The sequence below is a fragment of the Gekko japonicus genome, unplaced genomic scaffold (genome assembly GCF_001447785.1).
Source record: "Gekko japonicus isolate JY-2015 unplaced genomic scaffold, Gekko_japonicus_V1.1 scaffold4626, whole genome shotgun sequence".
NCBI classification, from domain to species: domain Eukaryota; kingdom Metazoa; phylum Chordata; class Lepidosauria; order Squamata; family Gekkonidae; genus Gekko; species Gekko japonicus.
Genome location: NW_015161554.1, coordinates 55494 through 73266, shown reverse-complemented (window position 1 = coordinate 73266; position 17773 = coordinate 55494). Strand labels below are relative to the sequence as shown.

Genomic DNA, 17773 nt, shown 5'->3' with positions numbered 1-17773 from the left:
CAGTTGAAAGGAGAGAGAGAAAAGCCTAATCTAAAGAGTACCTTCCCTATCACGAATGGCCAGCTCGCTTGGCGTTGTGTGGGTGGGAATAGGAGGGTATTGTATCGACAGGGAAGATTTGCAGAGACATTGTGTGTCCATGGAAAGCCATGTCAAGAGAAGGAGAGGAGAGAGGGAGAGGAGGAGGCAGAGGCAGCTCCCGGGCAATGCTCCCTCTAAGCTGTGGAGTCCTGTGAGCCAAAATTCTACTTTGTGAGCTACCGGCATGAAAGTGGTGAGCGAGCGATTTGGCCGCTGCATAAATGAGTCTGCTCTGGAGCCCTCCTCCCTGAGTCGAGACGAAAACGTGTGAGCTGGAGGCTAAAAACCTGTGAGCTAGGTCACACTGACTCAGCTTAGAGGGAACACTGCTCCCAGGTTAAGACAAAGGGAAGCATCCCATTCAAGGAGATTACGCTCTTGTATCTATATAGCGGCTCCCACCCCGCCCCCCGTGTCCAGGCACGCCGGGTCGCTCACTCCAACAGCTGGCTCACAAGAAATCTTTGGAGAAGGGCCTGTAGCTGTTTGGAGAATGGGAACAGGAAACTGAGGCTGGCAAGGAAGTCACGGCTGGCCTGAGGACATACAATTGGTCGTGGCGTGATTTGAACCCATGTCTCTCACGTTCAACAGTGAGACAATGTCTGTGCCTGAGAATGAGGCATAGAAGTATTTGCTTTTCTTGCCACTTTTTGGGGTACAAGCTTTTGAGAGTCGTGGCTCCCTATCTTTGACTCTCGAAAGTTCATACTCCCCAAGTCTTGTTGGTCCGTAAGGTGGTACCGGGTTCAAATCTCGCTCCTCTGCTGCAGGGCAACGTGGCCGCCCTCTGAAACGACTCTGCTGCTTTGTTGTCCTTGAGGGCTGTTAGCTTAGTGGTCTTAAAAAGGTGTAAGAGAAATTCAAGGCCATTCATCATGATGCCACAATGGAACCTCCATGTTCAGGGGCAGTGTACTTCATTAAAAAAAAATTAAATTTCAAATAGCATAAAACAATGAACAATATATACTTCCCAGCTTAATGTGGAAGATAGTAGCTGATTGTATTTTATATCTATATCTTTATGTAGTCAGGTGGATCTTTATGTAGTCAGGTTAGAAATTGGCTTCATTACTATTAGTTTGAATTTTATACACTCTTATATTTGTATACCTTAATTTTTATATTTTACTAGGCTATGGTCATTCCTTTTCTTTCTTACTTGGATTCTGGCCGTGGTATGTAAATAAAGTAAAAGAACAACGAACAATAATGTACATAAACACAACAAAATCTGACACTACAGAAAATCAAATCAAGAGTAACTAATATTTCAGAGTAACTAGTATTTCAAACACTAGCCACTATAGACCATAAGTCTATACAGCAATAAAGATTCTAGGATAATTTAGAATAAAGCAATACTAACATATTTTAATATTTTAAAAGTAGCTAGGTAAAGGTAAAGGTTCCCTTGCTCGAAAGCTAGTCAAATCCGACTCTAGGGTTGCAGTGCTCATCTCCGTTTCAAAGCCGAAGAGCCAGCGCTGTCCAAAGACATTTCCGTGGTCATGTGGCCGGCATGACTAAACACCAAGGCGCACGGAACGCTGTTACCTTCCCACTGTAGTGGTACTTATTTATCTACTTGCAATTTCTTGCTTTCGAACTGCTAGGTTGGCAGGACCTGGAACTAGAGACGGGAGCTCGCTCTGTCATGTGGCACACTCAGGTCTTGAACTGCTGAACTACCGACTTTCCACAGCCTGCAGTTCAGCGTTTTAACCCCTTGAGCCACCGCAGCTCCCAAAAAGTAGCTAACGTTATATAAAAGTTTTTTAGGGATTAGAGGCAGCGTGCTGGTGAATAGCTGTCCCGGGAGGTTTTGGAACCACGCCCTTTTTGTAGACCGTCCAGGGCATCTGGTTGACCACAGTGCAACACGTGGTTGGACCGTAGATCTGATCCAGCTGGGGCAGTGACTCTTTGGGTGAAGAAGGACTTCCTTTTATCCGTTCTAACCCGACCGCTCAGCAATTTCATTGAGTGCCCACAAGTTCTTGTATTGTATAAACATCTTGAAAGATGTATAAACATCTTGAAAAGGGGATTAGACAGATTCACGGAGGTTGGGTCTATCAGTGGCTACTAGCCACGGTGACTGGGGGGAACCTCCACATTCAAAGGCACTAAACCTCAGAATCCCAGAGCCAGGAGGCAACATCAGGGGAAGGCCTCAGCCTCTCTGCCCTGTGGTTGGCCCTCCAGAGGAACTGGTTGGCCACTGTGTGAGACAGGAGGCTGGACTAGATGGACCCTCACTGCTCTGATCCAGCAGGGCTCTTCTTAAGAGGCTGACGGCAATGTTGTGTTTGTTTGCAGCTCCGGTCGCGATAAAATCTGTACCGTCTGGGATCTGAATACAAGAGCAGTCAAGAGAACTGTCCCCGTCTACGAGGTGAAGTGACTATGAGTGTCTTCCTGGTTCAGTGGGATATTGAGATGTGAGGGCTTCCCACGACTTCCTTGCTGGAGGATGACGGCAGTTCCTGGGCATGTTGTGAACTGCCCTCAAGTCCCTTGTTGGAGAGGAAGTGTGCTAGATAGGTTCTTACGTGAATAGCTACCCCTGGGTGTCTCCCTGCCTGCTCAAGTGTTTAATGGGGTTTAGTTTACACATGGCTGTGAGGGACATGGTTGTTGCCCCATTAAAATGTGGAATTCGCTGCCAGAGGATGGAGTGATGGCCACAGGCACAGACGGCTTGAAGAGGGGATTAGGCAGCTTCATGGAGGAGAGGTCTGTCAGTGTCTACTAGTCGTGGTCACTGAACGGAACCTCCACATTCAGAGGTACTAATCCTCTGAGTCCCAGTGCCTGGAGGCAACATCAGGGGAAGGCCACAGCCTCTGAGCCCTGTTGGGTCTCCAAAAGGACTGGTTGGCCGCTGTGTGAGACGGGATGCTGGACTAGAGGGACCCTCACTGGTCTGATCCAGCAGGGCTCTTCTGAGGTTCTTATCTGGGGAGGGCCTCGGCCTCTCTGCCCTGTTGTCGGCCCTCCAGAGGAATTGGTTGGCCTCCATGAGAGACGGGATGCTGGACTGGATGGACCCTCACTAGTCTGATCCAGCAGGGCTCTTCTGAGGTTCTTCTCAGGGGAAGGCCTCGGCCTCTGCCCTGTTGTTGGCCCGCCAGAGGAACTGGGTGGCCCCTGTGTGAGACGAGATGCTGGACTAGATGGACCCTCAGTGGTCTGATCCAGCAGGGCTCTTCTGAGGTTCTTATCAGGGGAAGGCCTCGGCCTCCCTGCCCAGTTGTTGGACTTCCTCCAGAGGGACTGGCTGGCCCCTGTGTGAGACGGGATGCTGGACTAGATGGACCCTGAGTGGTCTGATCCAGCAGGGCTCTCCTGATGTTTGGTGCCATCTCTGTGGTCTGTGCCTATGCCTGCCACCCTAACCAGATGGTCATCGCTCGCAGAAGTTCTAAAAACATCTTGTCCCTTTGTGTGCGAACGGAGCCACGAATAAACATCCTCCCATCATTTCCTTCTTTCATTTGCAGTGCACTTGCTGAATTTTCTCATTTCAGCCGCTGTTTTGTGAGGCTGAAAAATTACATCCGTTATATGTTTCTTTGGGAAGTTCTTATACGCAGAAACAGAAATGGTTCCTCAGGTGACGCAGATCGTCTTTTGCTGTCCACCGACCCTCTCTTCTCTCTTCCCTCTTAGAGCGTCGAATCCGTCGTCCTGTTGCCTGAAGGAGTAGACTTTTCGGCCTTGGGTGTGAAGAAATCAGGTCTTCACTTCCTCACCGCAGGCAGCAAAGGTGAGGGAAATACTTCTGGATGTGCTCCCATCCCCTGTCAGCGACTGAACATTCAGAAGGGGGGCAGGGAGGGGCACCCGAGTTGTTGTTTTTTGTTCTTGCGATTCGTGGCCCTTGTTCCCTTGGAAAGGCAGAAATCAAAAGTGAGTGCCAAGAATGGAATTTGAGCCAAATTAGTGGTCACGCTGGGCCTTAAAAGCCCTTCTGCTCCAGTCACATATCACATGTCTAGAAACTTGCCACTTTTGGTTTTTTTTCTGTCATAAGAACATAACAACATAAGAGATGCCAATGTTGGATCAGGCCAAAGGCCCATCCAGTCCAACACTCTGTATCACACAGTGGCCAGAAATACCAGGTGCCAGCAGGAGGTCCACCAGTGGGGCCAGGACATTAGAAGCCCTCCCACTGTTGACCCCCCCCCCCAGCACCAAGAAGACAGAGCATCACTTGCCCCAGAGCCCCTATCTATACCTTGTGGCTAATAGCCACGGATGGACCTCTGCTCCATATGCTTATCTAATTCCCTTGTGAAGCCGTCCATGCTTGTAGCCGCCGCCACCTCCTGTGGCAGTGAATTCCAAGTGTTAATCACTCTTTGAGTGAAGAAGGACTTCCTTTTATCCGTTCTAACCCGACCGCTCAGCAATTCCATGGAGTGCCCACGAGTTCTTGTATTGTGAGAAAGGGAGAAAAGTACCTCTTTCTCTACCTGCTCTTTCCCATGCATAATCTTATAAACCTCAAGCATGTCACCCCTCAGTCGTCGTTTCTCCAAGCTGTCTCCCCATCCACTCCCACCACCCTAGGACAGTTTAAATATAAAACTGAGGTTCGGGGGTGGAGGGGGAGAATAATTATTATAGAGAAAAGAAAAACGAAAGCAGGGGAGGGCTGACCTTAGAGGTGAATAGTCTACTTTTCTCTGTTGTCCCTAGTGGTATCAGAACCCACTGGGGCTTGATAAATCGGGCCCTCCCCTTGGATTCACTTTTCAGTTGGTTCTCCCCTGTGGGGGAGAGGTGAGGATAGAAACCCCCTGTATTCTGTTTCTGATCCTGTACCTGAAAGCAACTGCCCTATCGTGATCTGTGCACATTATACTCCTCTGTCAAATGGGAATAAGAGCTTTCTCATTTTCCTAATTTGTAAGTTCCTGTTTTTGGGGGGTGGTGGTTTTCCCACCTGTTCTGTACACGTTTTGCTTCCTCTCGTGGTCAATGTGATATGTCCAGCAGATCATCCTAAAGAATTAAACTAAAGGTTTACATCAGGGGTGTCAAACATGCGGCCCGGGGGCCGGATCAGCCCTCCAGAGGGCTTCCATCAGGCCCGCAGTGGAACTGGCTGTCGTCTGCTGCTGCTTCCAGTTCTGCTGCTGCCGCGTCGTCGTAGGTTTGCAGCTCACAGATACACACCTGAACAGCATACTCAGGACTGCAACAGCACAGACATTTTGATGCCATCATTCAGAGCAAGAGGTGTCCGTTATCAGACACTGTTAAATAAACAAAATATTGCGAGAGTGCTAATCTTTTAAGCATGTTTTTATTTTAAGTAAAAAAAAAAAACCCTCTGTGTTTGTGTCCTTTATAAAGTTTATATCTCCGCTACCTGGCATTTCATTTTATGACACACGTGGCCCGGCCCGACAAGGTCTCTTTTATGTCGGATCCGGCCCTCGTAACAAATGAGTTCAACGCCCCTGGTTTATGTGATGGACACAAACTGGTGTAATATTGAATTGACCTCCAGAGGGAGCAAAACACGCGTGGAGCAGAAAAAATAAACCCAAAGAAACAGGCGCTTACAAGTGCAGAAAAGGAGAATTCAGAAAAGCCCTAAATCTGCTAGGAGTGGTTGAGAGCCGGGGTTTGGGCTAGTGTTCCTCTTCACCTGCTGAGTTTGTCATCAGTCTTACAAAGAGAAGAGTCCCGTCCCCTGAAGGTCTGTGTTTCTGGCCCCGCCCATTCTTGTGACCAAGGCCTTTTTTGTTGAAAAAGCCCAGCAGGAACTCATTAGCCTAATAGACCACACCCAACAGCAGAAACTCATTAGCATATTAGGCCACACCCCCTGACGACACAGCTCATTCGCATACTAGGCCACAGTTTACTCCTTTGCATGTTAGGCCACACACCCCTAATGTAGCCAATCCTAATGCGTTTCTGCTGTTGGGTGTGGCCTATTATGCTAATGAGTTCCTGCTGGGCGTGGCCAACTCGGGAGTCAGCCAGGAACTCCGTTCCTGCCCAAAAACAGCCCTGCTTGTGACCATAACTGGCAATCTGTGCCGCCTATTAGGTATCCTCCAGCTCTGGAACGCGTCCACCGCCGCCTGCGTGTACAGCCAGCCGCTGCCCCGCCATCGAGCCGCTTCCGAGGAAGAGGCTGGCGAGCACAGTCTGGTGCACTGTGCGCTGGTGCCGGTGAGAGACGAGATCGTCACAGTCAGCGCAGAACACAACATCATCTTTTATGATGCACGGACGCTTCAGCTCAGGAAGCAGGTACCTCCTCTGTGCCTTTGCACGAAGCTGCTAGGACCTGGGATAGTGGGTGGGGAGGGGGACGGTTCCGGAACTCCCTAGTTCTACCTGCATTGTTAAGTTGCAACCAAGTCCGCAGTAGCCTCAGACTTAGGTTTTCGTGACAGGTGTGTGACCTGTGTTCCATTCCCTTCCCCAAAGCTTATCTCTACATGAGAGCAACTTGGGAATATTTCTGTAGCCCTTCTTCAGTGGGTTGCTTTCCTTACCCAGTGGTCTTAGAGAGCCAGTTTGGTGTAGTGGTTAAGAGCGTGGACTCAAATCTGGGAGAACCGGGTTTGATTCCCCACTGCTCCACATGCAGCCAGCTGGGCGACCTTGGGTCAGTCACAAGTTCTCTCAGAGCTGTTCTCTCAAGAGCAGTCCTCGAAAGAGCTCTCTCAGCCCCACTGCCTCACAGGGTGTCTGTTGTGGGGAGGGGAAGGGGATGGTAAGCCACTCTGAGACGGCTTCAGGTAGTGAAGGGCGGCGTATAAATCCAATCTCTTCTTCTTCTTGGTTTCTCCCCCCTTCTTTCCCCTCAGTTTGCAGGTTACAATGGAGAAGTGTTGGATGTCCGGTTCCTGGGACCAGGGGACTCCCACATTGTCGTGGCCACCAACAGCCCCCAACTCAAAGTCTTTGAGCTAGCGACGTCTGACTGCCAGATCCTGTACGGCCACACTGGTAGGCGGTAGGAAAGGGCTGGGTTGGTCGTGGGAAGTGTGCTGAGAGCAGAACTCAGCAAGTCTTTAAATCAGGGTCCTCCTGCGGGGGGGGGGGGTTAATAGTAAGTAGCTGCCAATTTGGAAAATGGCAAAGATTCCTTTCTCGCTCAGGGCACTTCCGTTTAAAAAACCCCCCACGAGCGTGGAAATTCTCTTGAGCTGGCTTTGCGTGGGGTGATATTTTGTAGGCAGTATCGGACATGTTAACATGGTTTGATAAAATACATAGTTTCCTCAAAAGGGGAGGCGGAGGGTAAAGTACATTTAACAGTGTGGGAACCAAAGCCCCCCCTCCCTTCGAAATACAAAATACACAAAGACACATGAAGCTGCCTTACCCCGAATTCAGACCCTCAGTCCATCCAAGTCAGTATTGTGTACTCAGACTGGCAGCGGCTCTCCGGGGTCTCAGGCAGAGAAAGGCCTTTCACGTTGCCTCCTGCCTGGTCCTTTTTAAAGTGGAGATGCCAGGGATCGAACTGGGGACCTTCTGCATGCCAAGCAGAGGCTCTGCCACTGAGCCACAGCCCCTCTTGACAGCTCTCCAGAGTCTCAAGCAGAGGTCTTTCCCATCACCTCCTGCCTGGTCCTTTTAAACTGGAAATGCTGCTGGGGACTGAACCTCGGACCTTCTGCATGCCAAGTAGAGCCTCTGCCACTGAGCCACAGCCCCTCTTTACAGCTCTCCAGGGTCTCAGGCAGAGGTCTTTCCCATCACCTCTTGCCTGGTCCTTTTTAACTGGAGATCCTGGGGATTGAACCTGGGACCTTCTGCATGCCAAGCAGAGGCTCTGCCACTGAGCCACGGCCCCTCTTGACAGCTCTCCGGGGTCTCAGGCAGAGGTCTTTCCCATCACCTCTTGCCTGGTCCTTTTTAACTGGAGATGCTGCCGGGGATTGAACCTGGGACCTTCTGCATGCCAAGCAGAGGCTCTGCCACTGAGCCATGGCCCCTCCCTTAGACCTGTAGAGTCAGCTGGCCATGTCAGCTTTTGTGAAATTTAGCCTTGAACAATTTTTGCCTTTGGCTGTCTAGTCCTGTAAGCATTCTATTTTTAAAACTTCATTTCTTATTCACTTCCATCTCCGGGCAGGCTGACTTTTCACTTCCCTCCCCAAATCTGAGCTGTTTACCAGTGTGCTATTCCTGACCCATTTCCATTCCACGCCTTCGCCCGTGACTAGGGCATGCTCTTATGGCCACAGGCATTTGAGAGCCAGCGTGCAGCAGGGGTTAGAGTGTCGGACTAGGATCTGGAGTTCGAATACCCGTTCTTGCTGTGGAAGCTCGCTTGTGTGACTCAGCCTAACCTACTTCGCAGGCCGACCATAAAAAAAAACGTTCTATTGCCGATCGGGTGCCCAGTTTTGAGTGTTTCAATATAAGGATTGATTTTTGCCTGTATATACTGTTTTGTCAATGGGCTAAGAATGGTGTCAGTAGTCCCACTGTGCACCGCATTGGTCAGGCCGCACCCGGAGTATTGTGTGCAATTCTGGAGACCTCGCTTCCAAAATGATGTGGACAGAATGGAGCTGGTGCAGAGGAGAGTGAGGAGGATGATCAGAGGCCTGGAGACCAAGACCTGGGAGGAAAGGCTGAGGGACTCGGGAGCAGTGTTCCCTCTAAGCTGAGTTACTGTGAGCTAGCTCGGGCTTCCGAACGGAAGTGGCTCTACAACGGTGGAGAGCGATCAGACAGGGGGGTAAAGCGATTACAACCGTTGCACTCAGGATACCACCACTTGGGGACCTAGTGGCAGAATACAACGGTGTAAAGCTCTTTGCAACGGTTAGGGACGGAAGGCAGATGTTCGCCATGTGAATGCCGGTAAGTACACCGATTCCAACTGGCACCTATTCCGTTGCAAATGCCCCGTCTGAATGCACCTTATGAGTGCTTTATGAAGTATGGTGAAGTTTTTGAAGAAGAGCGATCGAAATGAAGATTGAAATCCGGAGTCTCCGTCCCGTGTCTTCTGTTCCCTCAGTACCACTTGTGTATTACATGATGTCATTTTGCTATTACTGATCAATGTGGTTCCTTGTTATTCCTGGCTAGTCTTGTCATGTAAACGTTTTCACTTTTGTGTGTATTGCTTGGGTACTCTTTGGTCTGTGTTATTTATACAGTGCTTGCTTGTTTCGTGAAAATTACAAGGCAACATAATGTTTGTCTGCCCTTCCTTCCTTCCTTTCTTCCTTGCAGACACGGTTCTTGCCCTGGACGTCTTCCGGAAGGGGACGCTGTTCGTTAGCTGCTCTAAGGTGAGCCCCTACTGCCGGGGGCGATGCCATGGCACGAATTTTGGGATTCTGACACAGGCTGGTGGGCACAACTACAGAAGAAGGGGGGGGTAGTTTTTTAAATGTTCCCGGGAGGAGTGAGAATAGAACCATTGGATCATGGACTCAACACAGAGTTGGAAGGGGCCGTCGGACCCCCTGCTCAATGCGGGATCAGCCTAGAGCAGTGATGGCGAACCTTTTAGAGACCGAGTGCCCAAACTGCGACCCAAAACCCACTTATTTATCGCAAAGTGCCAACACGGCCATTTAACCTGAATACTGAGGTTTCACTTTAGAAAAAACAACTCATACATTAACTTAAGATGATCCAAACAAAGTAAGGAAAGCGATCCCAAATGCTTTCATTTCCTTAAAATTATTTGGCAGAGAATTCGACACTTTAATGATGGTCTGGGCCTGGCTGGGGCGATGGCACACGTGCCCACAGAGAGGGCTCTGAGTGCCACCTCTGGAACCCGTGCCATAGGTTTGCCACCACTGGCCTAGAGTGTCCCTGACCAGTGTTTGTCCAGCTGCTGCTTAAAGACTGAGCTCACCACCTCCCTAGGCAGCTGACTCCACTGTTGCACAGCTCTTGACTGTAAAAAGGGTTTCCCTAATATCCAGCCGGGACCTCCCCGCCCTTAATTTAAACCCATCCTTGCGAGTCCTCTCCTCTGTTGTCAATAGGAACACCTCCCTGCCCTCCCTTAAGTGACACAGCCCTTCAAATACTTAATTTGAGCTCCTATTCTCCAGACTGAACATTCCCAAGAAGTCCCTCAGCCTCTCCTCACAGGGCTTCTTGGTCTCCAGTGCCTCCGATCCTCCCCGCCGCTCTCCTCTGCACCCGCTCCATTCCGTCCACACCCTTTTTGAAGGGAGGCCTCCAGAACGGCACACGAGTCTCCAGGTGTGGCCCAACCAATGCATTGTACAGCGGGACTATGACATCTTGCCATTTGGATGTTATGCCTCTGTTGATAACCCCAGGATCACGTTAACCTTTTTTGCCGCCGCGTCACACTGGCTGCTCATACTTAACTTTCGGTCTATCGACACTGCTGCGGCAGCTGCAGCTGAAATAACGTTGTTTTAATCCGCCCGGACAATCAGGAGCCCTGCTGGGTGGGAGCCCTGTGGGGCCCCACCCACTTTCTTTAAAAAAAAAACTTGGTGGGAACCAATGTTCCCTCTAAGCTATGCAGTCTTGTGAGCCAAAATTCTACTTTGTGAGCTACTGGCATTGAAGTTGTGAGCAAGCGATGTCGCTACTGCATAACTTAGTTGGCTCTCGAGCCATCCTTCCTGAGCAGAGACAAAGAACTGTGAGCCGGAGGCTAAAAAACTGTGAGCTGGCTCACACTAACTGAGCTTAGAGGGAACAATGGTGGGAATCAGGAAAGGTGCTGGCGGTTGCCACGGTGCCCGTGGGCGCCACGTTGAAGACCCCTGACCTATTGGTTTTTGTTGGGGATTTCAGGGCTTGACCCAGGAACAGTATTTTATTCCCTGAGGGACCCGGGTATCATCCTGGACCGTGTCCTCTCCAACTTCAGGGGTCCCTTCAGGAACACAAGGGAATCCAGTGGTACGACATCAGCTCTTGTGATGGGTTGTTAGCCTGCAGCAGGGGCTGCCGCACGAGAAGAGGCCTCACAGCTGCGGAGGGGGAAGGCCCTCTTAATTGGAAACCCGGCCTTCCCCACTGCTTCTCCCTGCAATTGCCGCGGGAGTTAACGACTACCTGCCCCCCCTACTCTGTGATTGAGGATGCCTCGTTGGCTTTCACCCAGGGGCCCAGAGAGCACACCTGTGCAGGTTGGATGAATGGGAGCATTGTTGAGGGGGAAGGAGGCAGCTTAGAGAGGGGGCATTGTTGAGGGGGAAGGAGGCAGCTTAGAGAGGGGGCACCCAGGGGGTGGGGGGAATCAAAGGATGTCCTTCCCAGCCCTGCAGTTTTGACCCCTTGGCACCAGTGATTCCTGTAAGCTGTGTTAGTGTGAGCTAGCTCACAGTTTCTTAGCCTCCGGCTCACCCATCTTTGTCTTAGCTCAGGAGGGATAGCTCCAGAGCAAACTACTTCATGCAGCAACCCAATCGCTCGCTCACAACTTTAATGCCAGTCTCTCACAACGTAGGATTTTTGCTCACAGGGCTCCACAGCTTAGAGGGAGCATCGCTTGGCACTCCCCAGCACAGAGACGCTCTGACATGTCGGCACCAAGGGCACCATCTGCAGCAGTCAGCTTCCGCAGTCCAAAAGCGGGCAGTTGTTTTGTCTTTCCTTAAGAACCTAAGAAGACCCCTGCTGGATCAGAGCAGTGAGGGTCCACCTAGTCCAGCATCCTGTCCCGCACAGTGGCCAGTCAGTTCCTCTGGAGATCCAGACAAACAGGGCACAGAGAGGCCGAGGCCTTCCCCTGAGGAGAACACCAGAAGAGCCCTGCTGGATCCGACCAGTGAGGGTCCATCCAGTCCAGCATAGACTCTGACCGGGTGGTGACTGACCAGGAAAGAGATTTTGGAGTGTTGCGGCTACATCACAGGAAGGCCTCGGCCTCTCTGCCCTGTTGTTGGCCATCCAGAGGTGCTGGTTGGCACCATGTGTGAGACAGGATACTGGACTGGATGGACCCTCACTGGTCTGATTCAGCAGGGCTCTTCTGAGGTTCTTATCAGGGGAAGGCCTCGGCCTCTCTGCCCTGCTGTTGACCCTCCAGAGGAACTGGTTGGCCCCTGTGTGAGATGGGATGCTGGACTGGATGGACCCTCACTGGTCTGATCCAGCAGAGCTCTTCTGGTGTTCTTAAGTTCATTCTCGAAGGATTGTCCACAGTGTGTCCTGAATCATGTCTCTGCCATTGCTCTGTCTTCTGGCGCCTGAGGGGCCACAGTGGGAGGACTTGTGGAGTTCTGGCCCTGCTAGTGGACCTCCTGAGGACCCCTGGGTTTTGGCCACTGTGTGACAGAGTGTTGGACCGGATGGGCCATTGGCCTGATCCAACATGGCTTCTCTTATGTTCTTATGTCTGGGGCAGTGATGCTCTGTCTTCTTGGTGCTTGGGGGCCCACAGTGGGAGGGCTTCTGGAGTTCTGGCCCCACTGGTGGACCTCCTGATTGCCCCTGGGTTTTGGCCACTGTGTGACACAGAGTGTCGGGACTGGATGGGCCTTTGACCTGATCCAACATGGCTTCTCTTACGTTCTTTGCTTTGTTCTGAAAAACCCACCGAAACCGCCTCTGCTTCCAGGACAAAAGCTTCCGAGTTTGGCGGATGAAGAAAACCGGCCGGGTGGTCTGTGTAGCGCAAGGATTGGGGCACGCAAACGGAGTGGGTGCCATCTCTTGCTCCAGGTAACGGAAGCTCCTCCTTCTCGCCCTGTGCTTGCTTACTGGGCAGACTGACAGTCTCCTCCCTTCAGCCTGCTCTGCGAACGTGGCCGGTGGGGTGGAAACTGGGGCAGTTCCTCCTCTGGTTTGTCGTGGCTAAAGGGCACACCACAGGATCTGGACCGCTCTCTGTCTGTCTGTCTGTCTCTCTGCAGTGTTAGATGCAGGGTGTGACCTGTGCACATTCTGTAGACACCCTTTATCTCTTCCTTTGAACTGTTCCATACCTTTGGAAGCCTGGAGAATTTACGTTGCACATGCTATTGCACATGCTATTGCACATACTATTGCAGTTGTGATTGGATGTGCTATTGCACTCGCTGGTGGGATTTCCGTGTTTCCTCCCTCTAAGCACAATAGCATACAACCAGTTCTCCTGCTCCATCCCTCTTTGGGGTGGAGGGACACGTGAATCAGGCTGGGGTCTGCTTTCTACACACTGCTTAATGGTTCCGGGGAGAAGTTGAGCAGAACGGGCCTAGCAGTGCAGGCGTTCTGCTGTCCTCACCTCTGCTTTAGATTGGTGTAGTGTAGTTTGGTGTAGTGGTTAGGAGCGCAGACTCTAATCTGGGAGAACCGGGGTTGATTCCCTACTCCTGCACATGCAGCTGCTGGTGTGACCTTGGGTCAGTCACAAGTTCTCTCAGAGCTGTTCTTTCAAGGGCAGTCCTCAAAAGAGATCTCTCAGCCCCACCTCTGTCACAGGGTGTCCGTTGTGGGGAGGGGAAGGGGAAGGAGATTGTGAGCCGCTCTGAGACTCCTTCGGGTACTGAAGGGCAGCGTATAAATCCAATCTCTTCTCTTCTTCTTTTTCTTCTCCTTATCCACATGCAGCTGCTGGTGTGACCTTGGGTCAGTCACAAGTTCTCTCAGAGCTGTGTTCTCTCAAGGGCAGTCCTCAAAAGAGCTCTCTCAGCCCCACCTCCCTCACAGGGTGTCTGTTGTGGGGAGGGGAAGGGAAAGGAGATTGTGAGCTGCTTTGAGACTCCTTCGGGTACTGAAGGGCAGGGTATAAATCCAATCTCTTCTCTTCTTATCCACATGCAGCTGCTGGTGTGACCTTGGGTCAGTCACAAGTTCTCTCAGAGCTGTGTTCTCTCAAGGGCAGTCCTCAAAAGAGCTCTCTCAGCCCCACCTCCCTCACAGAGTGTCTGTTGTGGGAAGGGAAGGGAAAGGAGATTGTGAGCTGCTCTGAAACTCCTTCGGGTACTGAAGGGCAGGGTATAAATCCAATCTCTTCTCTTCTTATCCACATGCAGCTGCTGGTGTGACCTTGGGTCAGTCACAAGTTCTCTCAGAGCTGTGTTCTCTCAAGGGCAGTCCTCAAAAGAGCTCTCTCAGCCCCACCGACCTCACAGGGTGTCTGTTGTGGGGAGGGGAAGGGGAATTGGAAGGAGTTTGTAAGCCGCTCTGAGACTCCTTTGGGTAGGGAAGGCCAGGGTACAAATCCAATCTCTTCTTCTTCCTTTCTGCCACTGAGTGGGCTCTGATCTGGAGAGCCGGCCCCCCCCCCCCCCAAAGGTCACAAAGAGGCAAGTAAGCGGTCATAAGCAACTTTGGGGCCCTGTGCTGCGTCAGCCCAGGTGCCTTAGGAATGCTCCTTTCTCGTGCCTCCGGATCACTTCCTCCAGGCCAGGGCTCTTTGTTCTTCCGAGTCCGATGGAGGGAGGGGGGGGGGAAGCGAGGAGAAGGCCAGGTTGCTTCGCCTCCCTCTCACCGTGGTGCATCGTGCACTGGTTCCAGATCAGAGATCATAACGGATCCTGGAAGGATTTAGGCATTCTTTGCATTCTCTTGGTGCCCCCTTTTGAAGTCCGGAGTCTGTGCCAGATAAAACTGTCCCACTTCTTATGAAGGACCAGAGAAGTACAGCTGGGAATCACTCTGTGACAACAGGGTGGAAATAGTTTATCAGGCCTTTAGTTGCTTCCGTGTTTCTTAGGACTTGGTGGGGGCAGTGGGGAGGGGGGGGACATCTGCTCAGGGCCTTTTGGGTCAAAGAAGATGCATTCCCTGTACAGGTGGAACCCATTATCTTTCTGTGTGTGTCCCCCTCCCCTTTTGGCTCCCTTGCCTTTGATCTTTGTTCTGTCTTCCTTCCCTCTCCAGAATGAAAGAGAGCTTTGTGGTCACGGCCAGCCAGGACTGCACCATCAAAGTGTGGCACCTCCCTGAGTCCCTCTCCGCCAAGGCGAAAGCGGCCGGCTCCGAAATCCTCCACGCCCATCTCACGGAGAAAGCGCACGACAAGGTACCGTGGAGGCGGGATCTGGAAGGGATTGGGTTAGCGGCAGTGCTCCCGCTAAGCTGTGGAGTCTTGTGAGCAAAAATTCTCCTTTGTGAGCTACCAGCATTAAAGTTGAGAGTGAGCGATTTGGCTGCTGCATCAATCGGTTTGCTCTGGAGCCATCCTTCGTGAGCGGAGGCAAAAATGTGTGAGCCTGAGGCTAAAAAACTGTGAGCTAGCTCACACTGACTCAGCTTAGAGGGAACACTGGTTAGCAGGGGTCATTTCCTGCAGGAGCGCACAGGAGCGGAGCTCCGACAGTAAGGAGCTCAGGGGGCGGGCACATGCAACAAGCCCCGCCCCCTGCTCCCAGCAGCCCTCAGTCGGGCCATGAGGAGCAAGAAGCAGCCAGGTAAGTTGCAGAGGCCCCCCCCGGCCCACCTTCAGATACAAGCTCTCCCTCCTCTGTCAGAGCAGATCTGTGCGTTCCCCCCCATAGCTAGCAATCCAAAACAGTCCAGTGGCACCCAAGTTTTATTCAGGTACAAGCTCTCCCTCCTCTATGAGGACAGATCTGCACGTTCCCCCCCCCTCCCAATAGCTAGCAATCCAAAACAGTCCAGCGGAGCCTGAGCAGTGGGTGTTGCCTTCTGACACACTTCCGGTGATGTCAAAGGGTGTGGCATATGCAAATAAGTTATGCTAATGAGCTCCTGCACCTCTTTTTCTACGAAATGACCCCTGCTGGTTAGCAGTGCCCGCTTGCATCCAACGGGGCTTGGGAGAAAAACTCAAAGTGTATATACTCAAAGTTAGAGTCCAGTGGCACCTTTGAGACCAACAAAGTTTTATCCAAGTTGTGATCTTTCGTGTGCACCCACACTTTGTCTGATATTCTCAAAGTGTTATTATAATGTATTAATTATTTCCAATATTCCATATTAGACATTCGATACAAAAATATAGTTATTCCCATCCAGTATCAAAGTGGCGTACAGAAAACCCTCACGGGAAAAAATCCAAGGAAAATTTATAAGTCGAATTAATCAAAATCTGCACAGTGTCCAAAGCACAAATGAGACGGGGCTTCTGGTTGACTCTCACATTTCGGCTCTCCGGTCCCTTCTTCAGTGAAGGAAACTGGCAAAGCATCTTCAAGAAAACAGTGTTGTGGCGTGCTTGCTATTTGGGAAGACTGTTTTTCCTTTAACCCACCCTCTATGTATATAAACTTGGTAGTTTTCTGCTGCCACCAGGAAGTAAAAATTCCAATTCTCTCTCTTTTGGTAGTATGACCCAGGGTCTGGGCACTTCAGAGTACTATGTGGTCCTAAGGAAAGACTGTACTGATTTCTGGGATATGTTTAAACAAAAATTGATTTATTGAATAAAGAACAAAATAGGTTTCTGGTTATTTTGTACAGTTGCTGACGAAAGGAACTTGTAAATATAACTGGCAAAGCTTGGTGCTACAAACAGTCTCTCAAACTCCAAACTCCACTCTGACAGGCTTATACACTCATATATATATAGCCAAGCAGGCTAATCTCCTTGTCTTATTCACCCAGAACAGAATCAGCTCTTATAGTCACTCAGACTAAACTGTTTGCCTTATTCACACAGAATAGAAGCAAAATTCCATAGTCACAGAGACCATGCTGTCTCTTCAGACTTCCCACACAGAACTCTGTCATAAAACATCTCAGAGTCACACAGACTCTCTTCAGAACTCTTCCCTCCTTGTCTCTCTCCTATCACAGAATCTCCTCATAGACACACAGAATCCTCTCAGACACCCCTCCTCCCGCACTCTCCGTCAGCAGCCAGTCACATCACACTTGTCTCCCTCTATCACTCTTCTCATATCACTGCAGTCAAACTAAACATTTAAAGGAACACACACACCCCAAAACATGGAATCATTGCAAGTGGGTTTTTAAAAATTTAAATGCTTCCTTCACATCTCGCCTCTTTGGCGGCTTTCAAAAGGGCACGTCGGCTGGACGATTCTCTTCTCCCCTGCTCTGTTTCAGGACGTGAACAGTGTGGCGGTTTCCCCCAACGACAGGCTGATTGCCACGGGATCCCAGGATAAGACGGCCAAGCTGTGGGCCTCGCAGGACTGCTCGCTCATGGGGGTCTTCTCGGGACACAAACGGGGGGTCTGGTGCGTGCAGTTCTCCCCCGTGGACCAGGTCCTGGCTACCTCCTCGGCAGACGGCAGTGTGAAGATCTGGGGACTCCAGGACTTCAGCTGTTTGAAGGTGACCCGTGGCGTGGACCTAATCCCTAGAAATTGAGAGCCAGTGCAGTATAGCAGTTAGAGTACTCAGCCGCAGAGACCCAGGTTCGAATTCTCACTGCGTCCTTGAAGTCCACTGCACAACTTTGGGCCAGTGTTCCCTCTAAGCTGAGTTTGTGTGAGCTAGCTCAGTTTTTTAGCCTCCGTGCTCTGGAGCCCTCCTTCCTGAGCTAAGACAAAAATGTGCGAGCTGGAGGCTAAAAAACTGTGAGCTAGCTCACACTAACTCAGCTTAGAGGGAACACTGCTCCAGAGCAGACAAATTCATGCAGTAGCCAAATGGCTCGCTGACAACTTTAATGCCAGGAGCTCACAAACTAGAATTTTTGCTCACAAGACTCCACAGCTTAGAGGGAATGTTGCTTTGGGCCCGTCACTCTTTTTCAGTCTGTGTACCTCACTGGGTGGTTGTTAAGGGTACAGGAGGGGAAAGGATTATGCCACCTTGT

General features: G+C 50.9%; 1 protein-coding gene across 1 annotated transcript in view; it reads left to right on the top strand.

Annotated features, from left to right (window-relative positions):
• The window catches only part of TBL3 (transducin (beta)-like 3), a gene marked incomplete at its 5' end in the record, with an annotated part of 38084 nt that overhangs the window by 6745 nt on the left and 13566 nt on the right, over nt 1-17773 (top strand). Inside the window, 8 exons of the mRNA XM_015429296.1 lie at nt 2407-2482; nt 3760-3856; nt 6161-6366; nt 6930-7071; nt 9322-9380; nt 12656-12759; nt 14905-15046; nt 17056-17286. Coding sequence (XP_015284782.1) covers nt 2407-2482; nt 3760-3856; nt 6161-6366; nt 6930-7071; nt 9322-9380; nt 12656-12759; nt 14905-15046; nt 17056-17286 — 1057 coding nt within the window. The remainder of the gene's footprint in view (nt 1-2406; nt 2483-3759; nt 3857-6160; nt 6367-6929; nt 7072-9321; nt 9381-12655; nt 12760-14904; nt 15047-17055; nt 17287-17773) is intronic.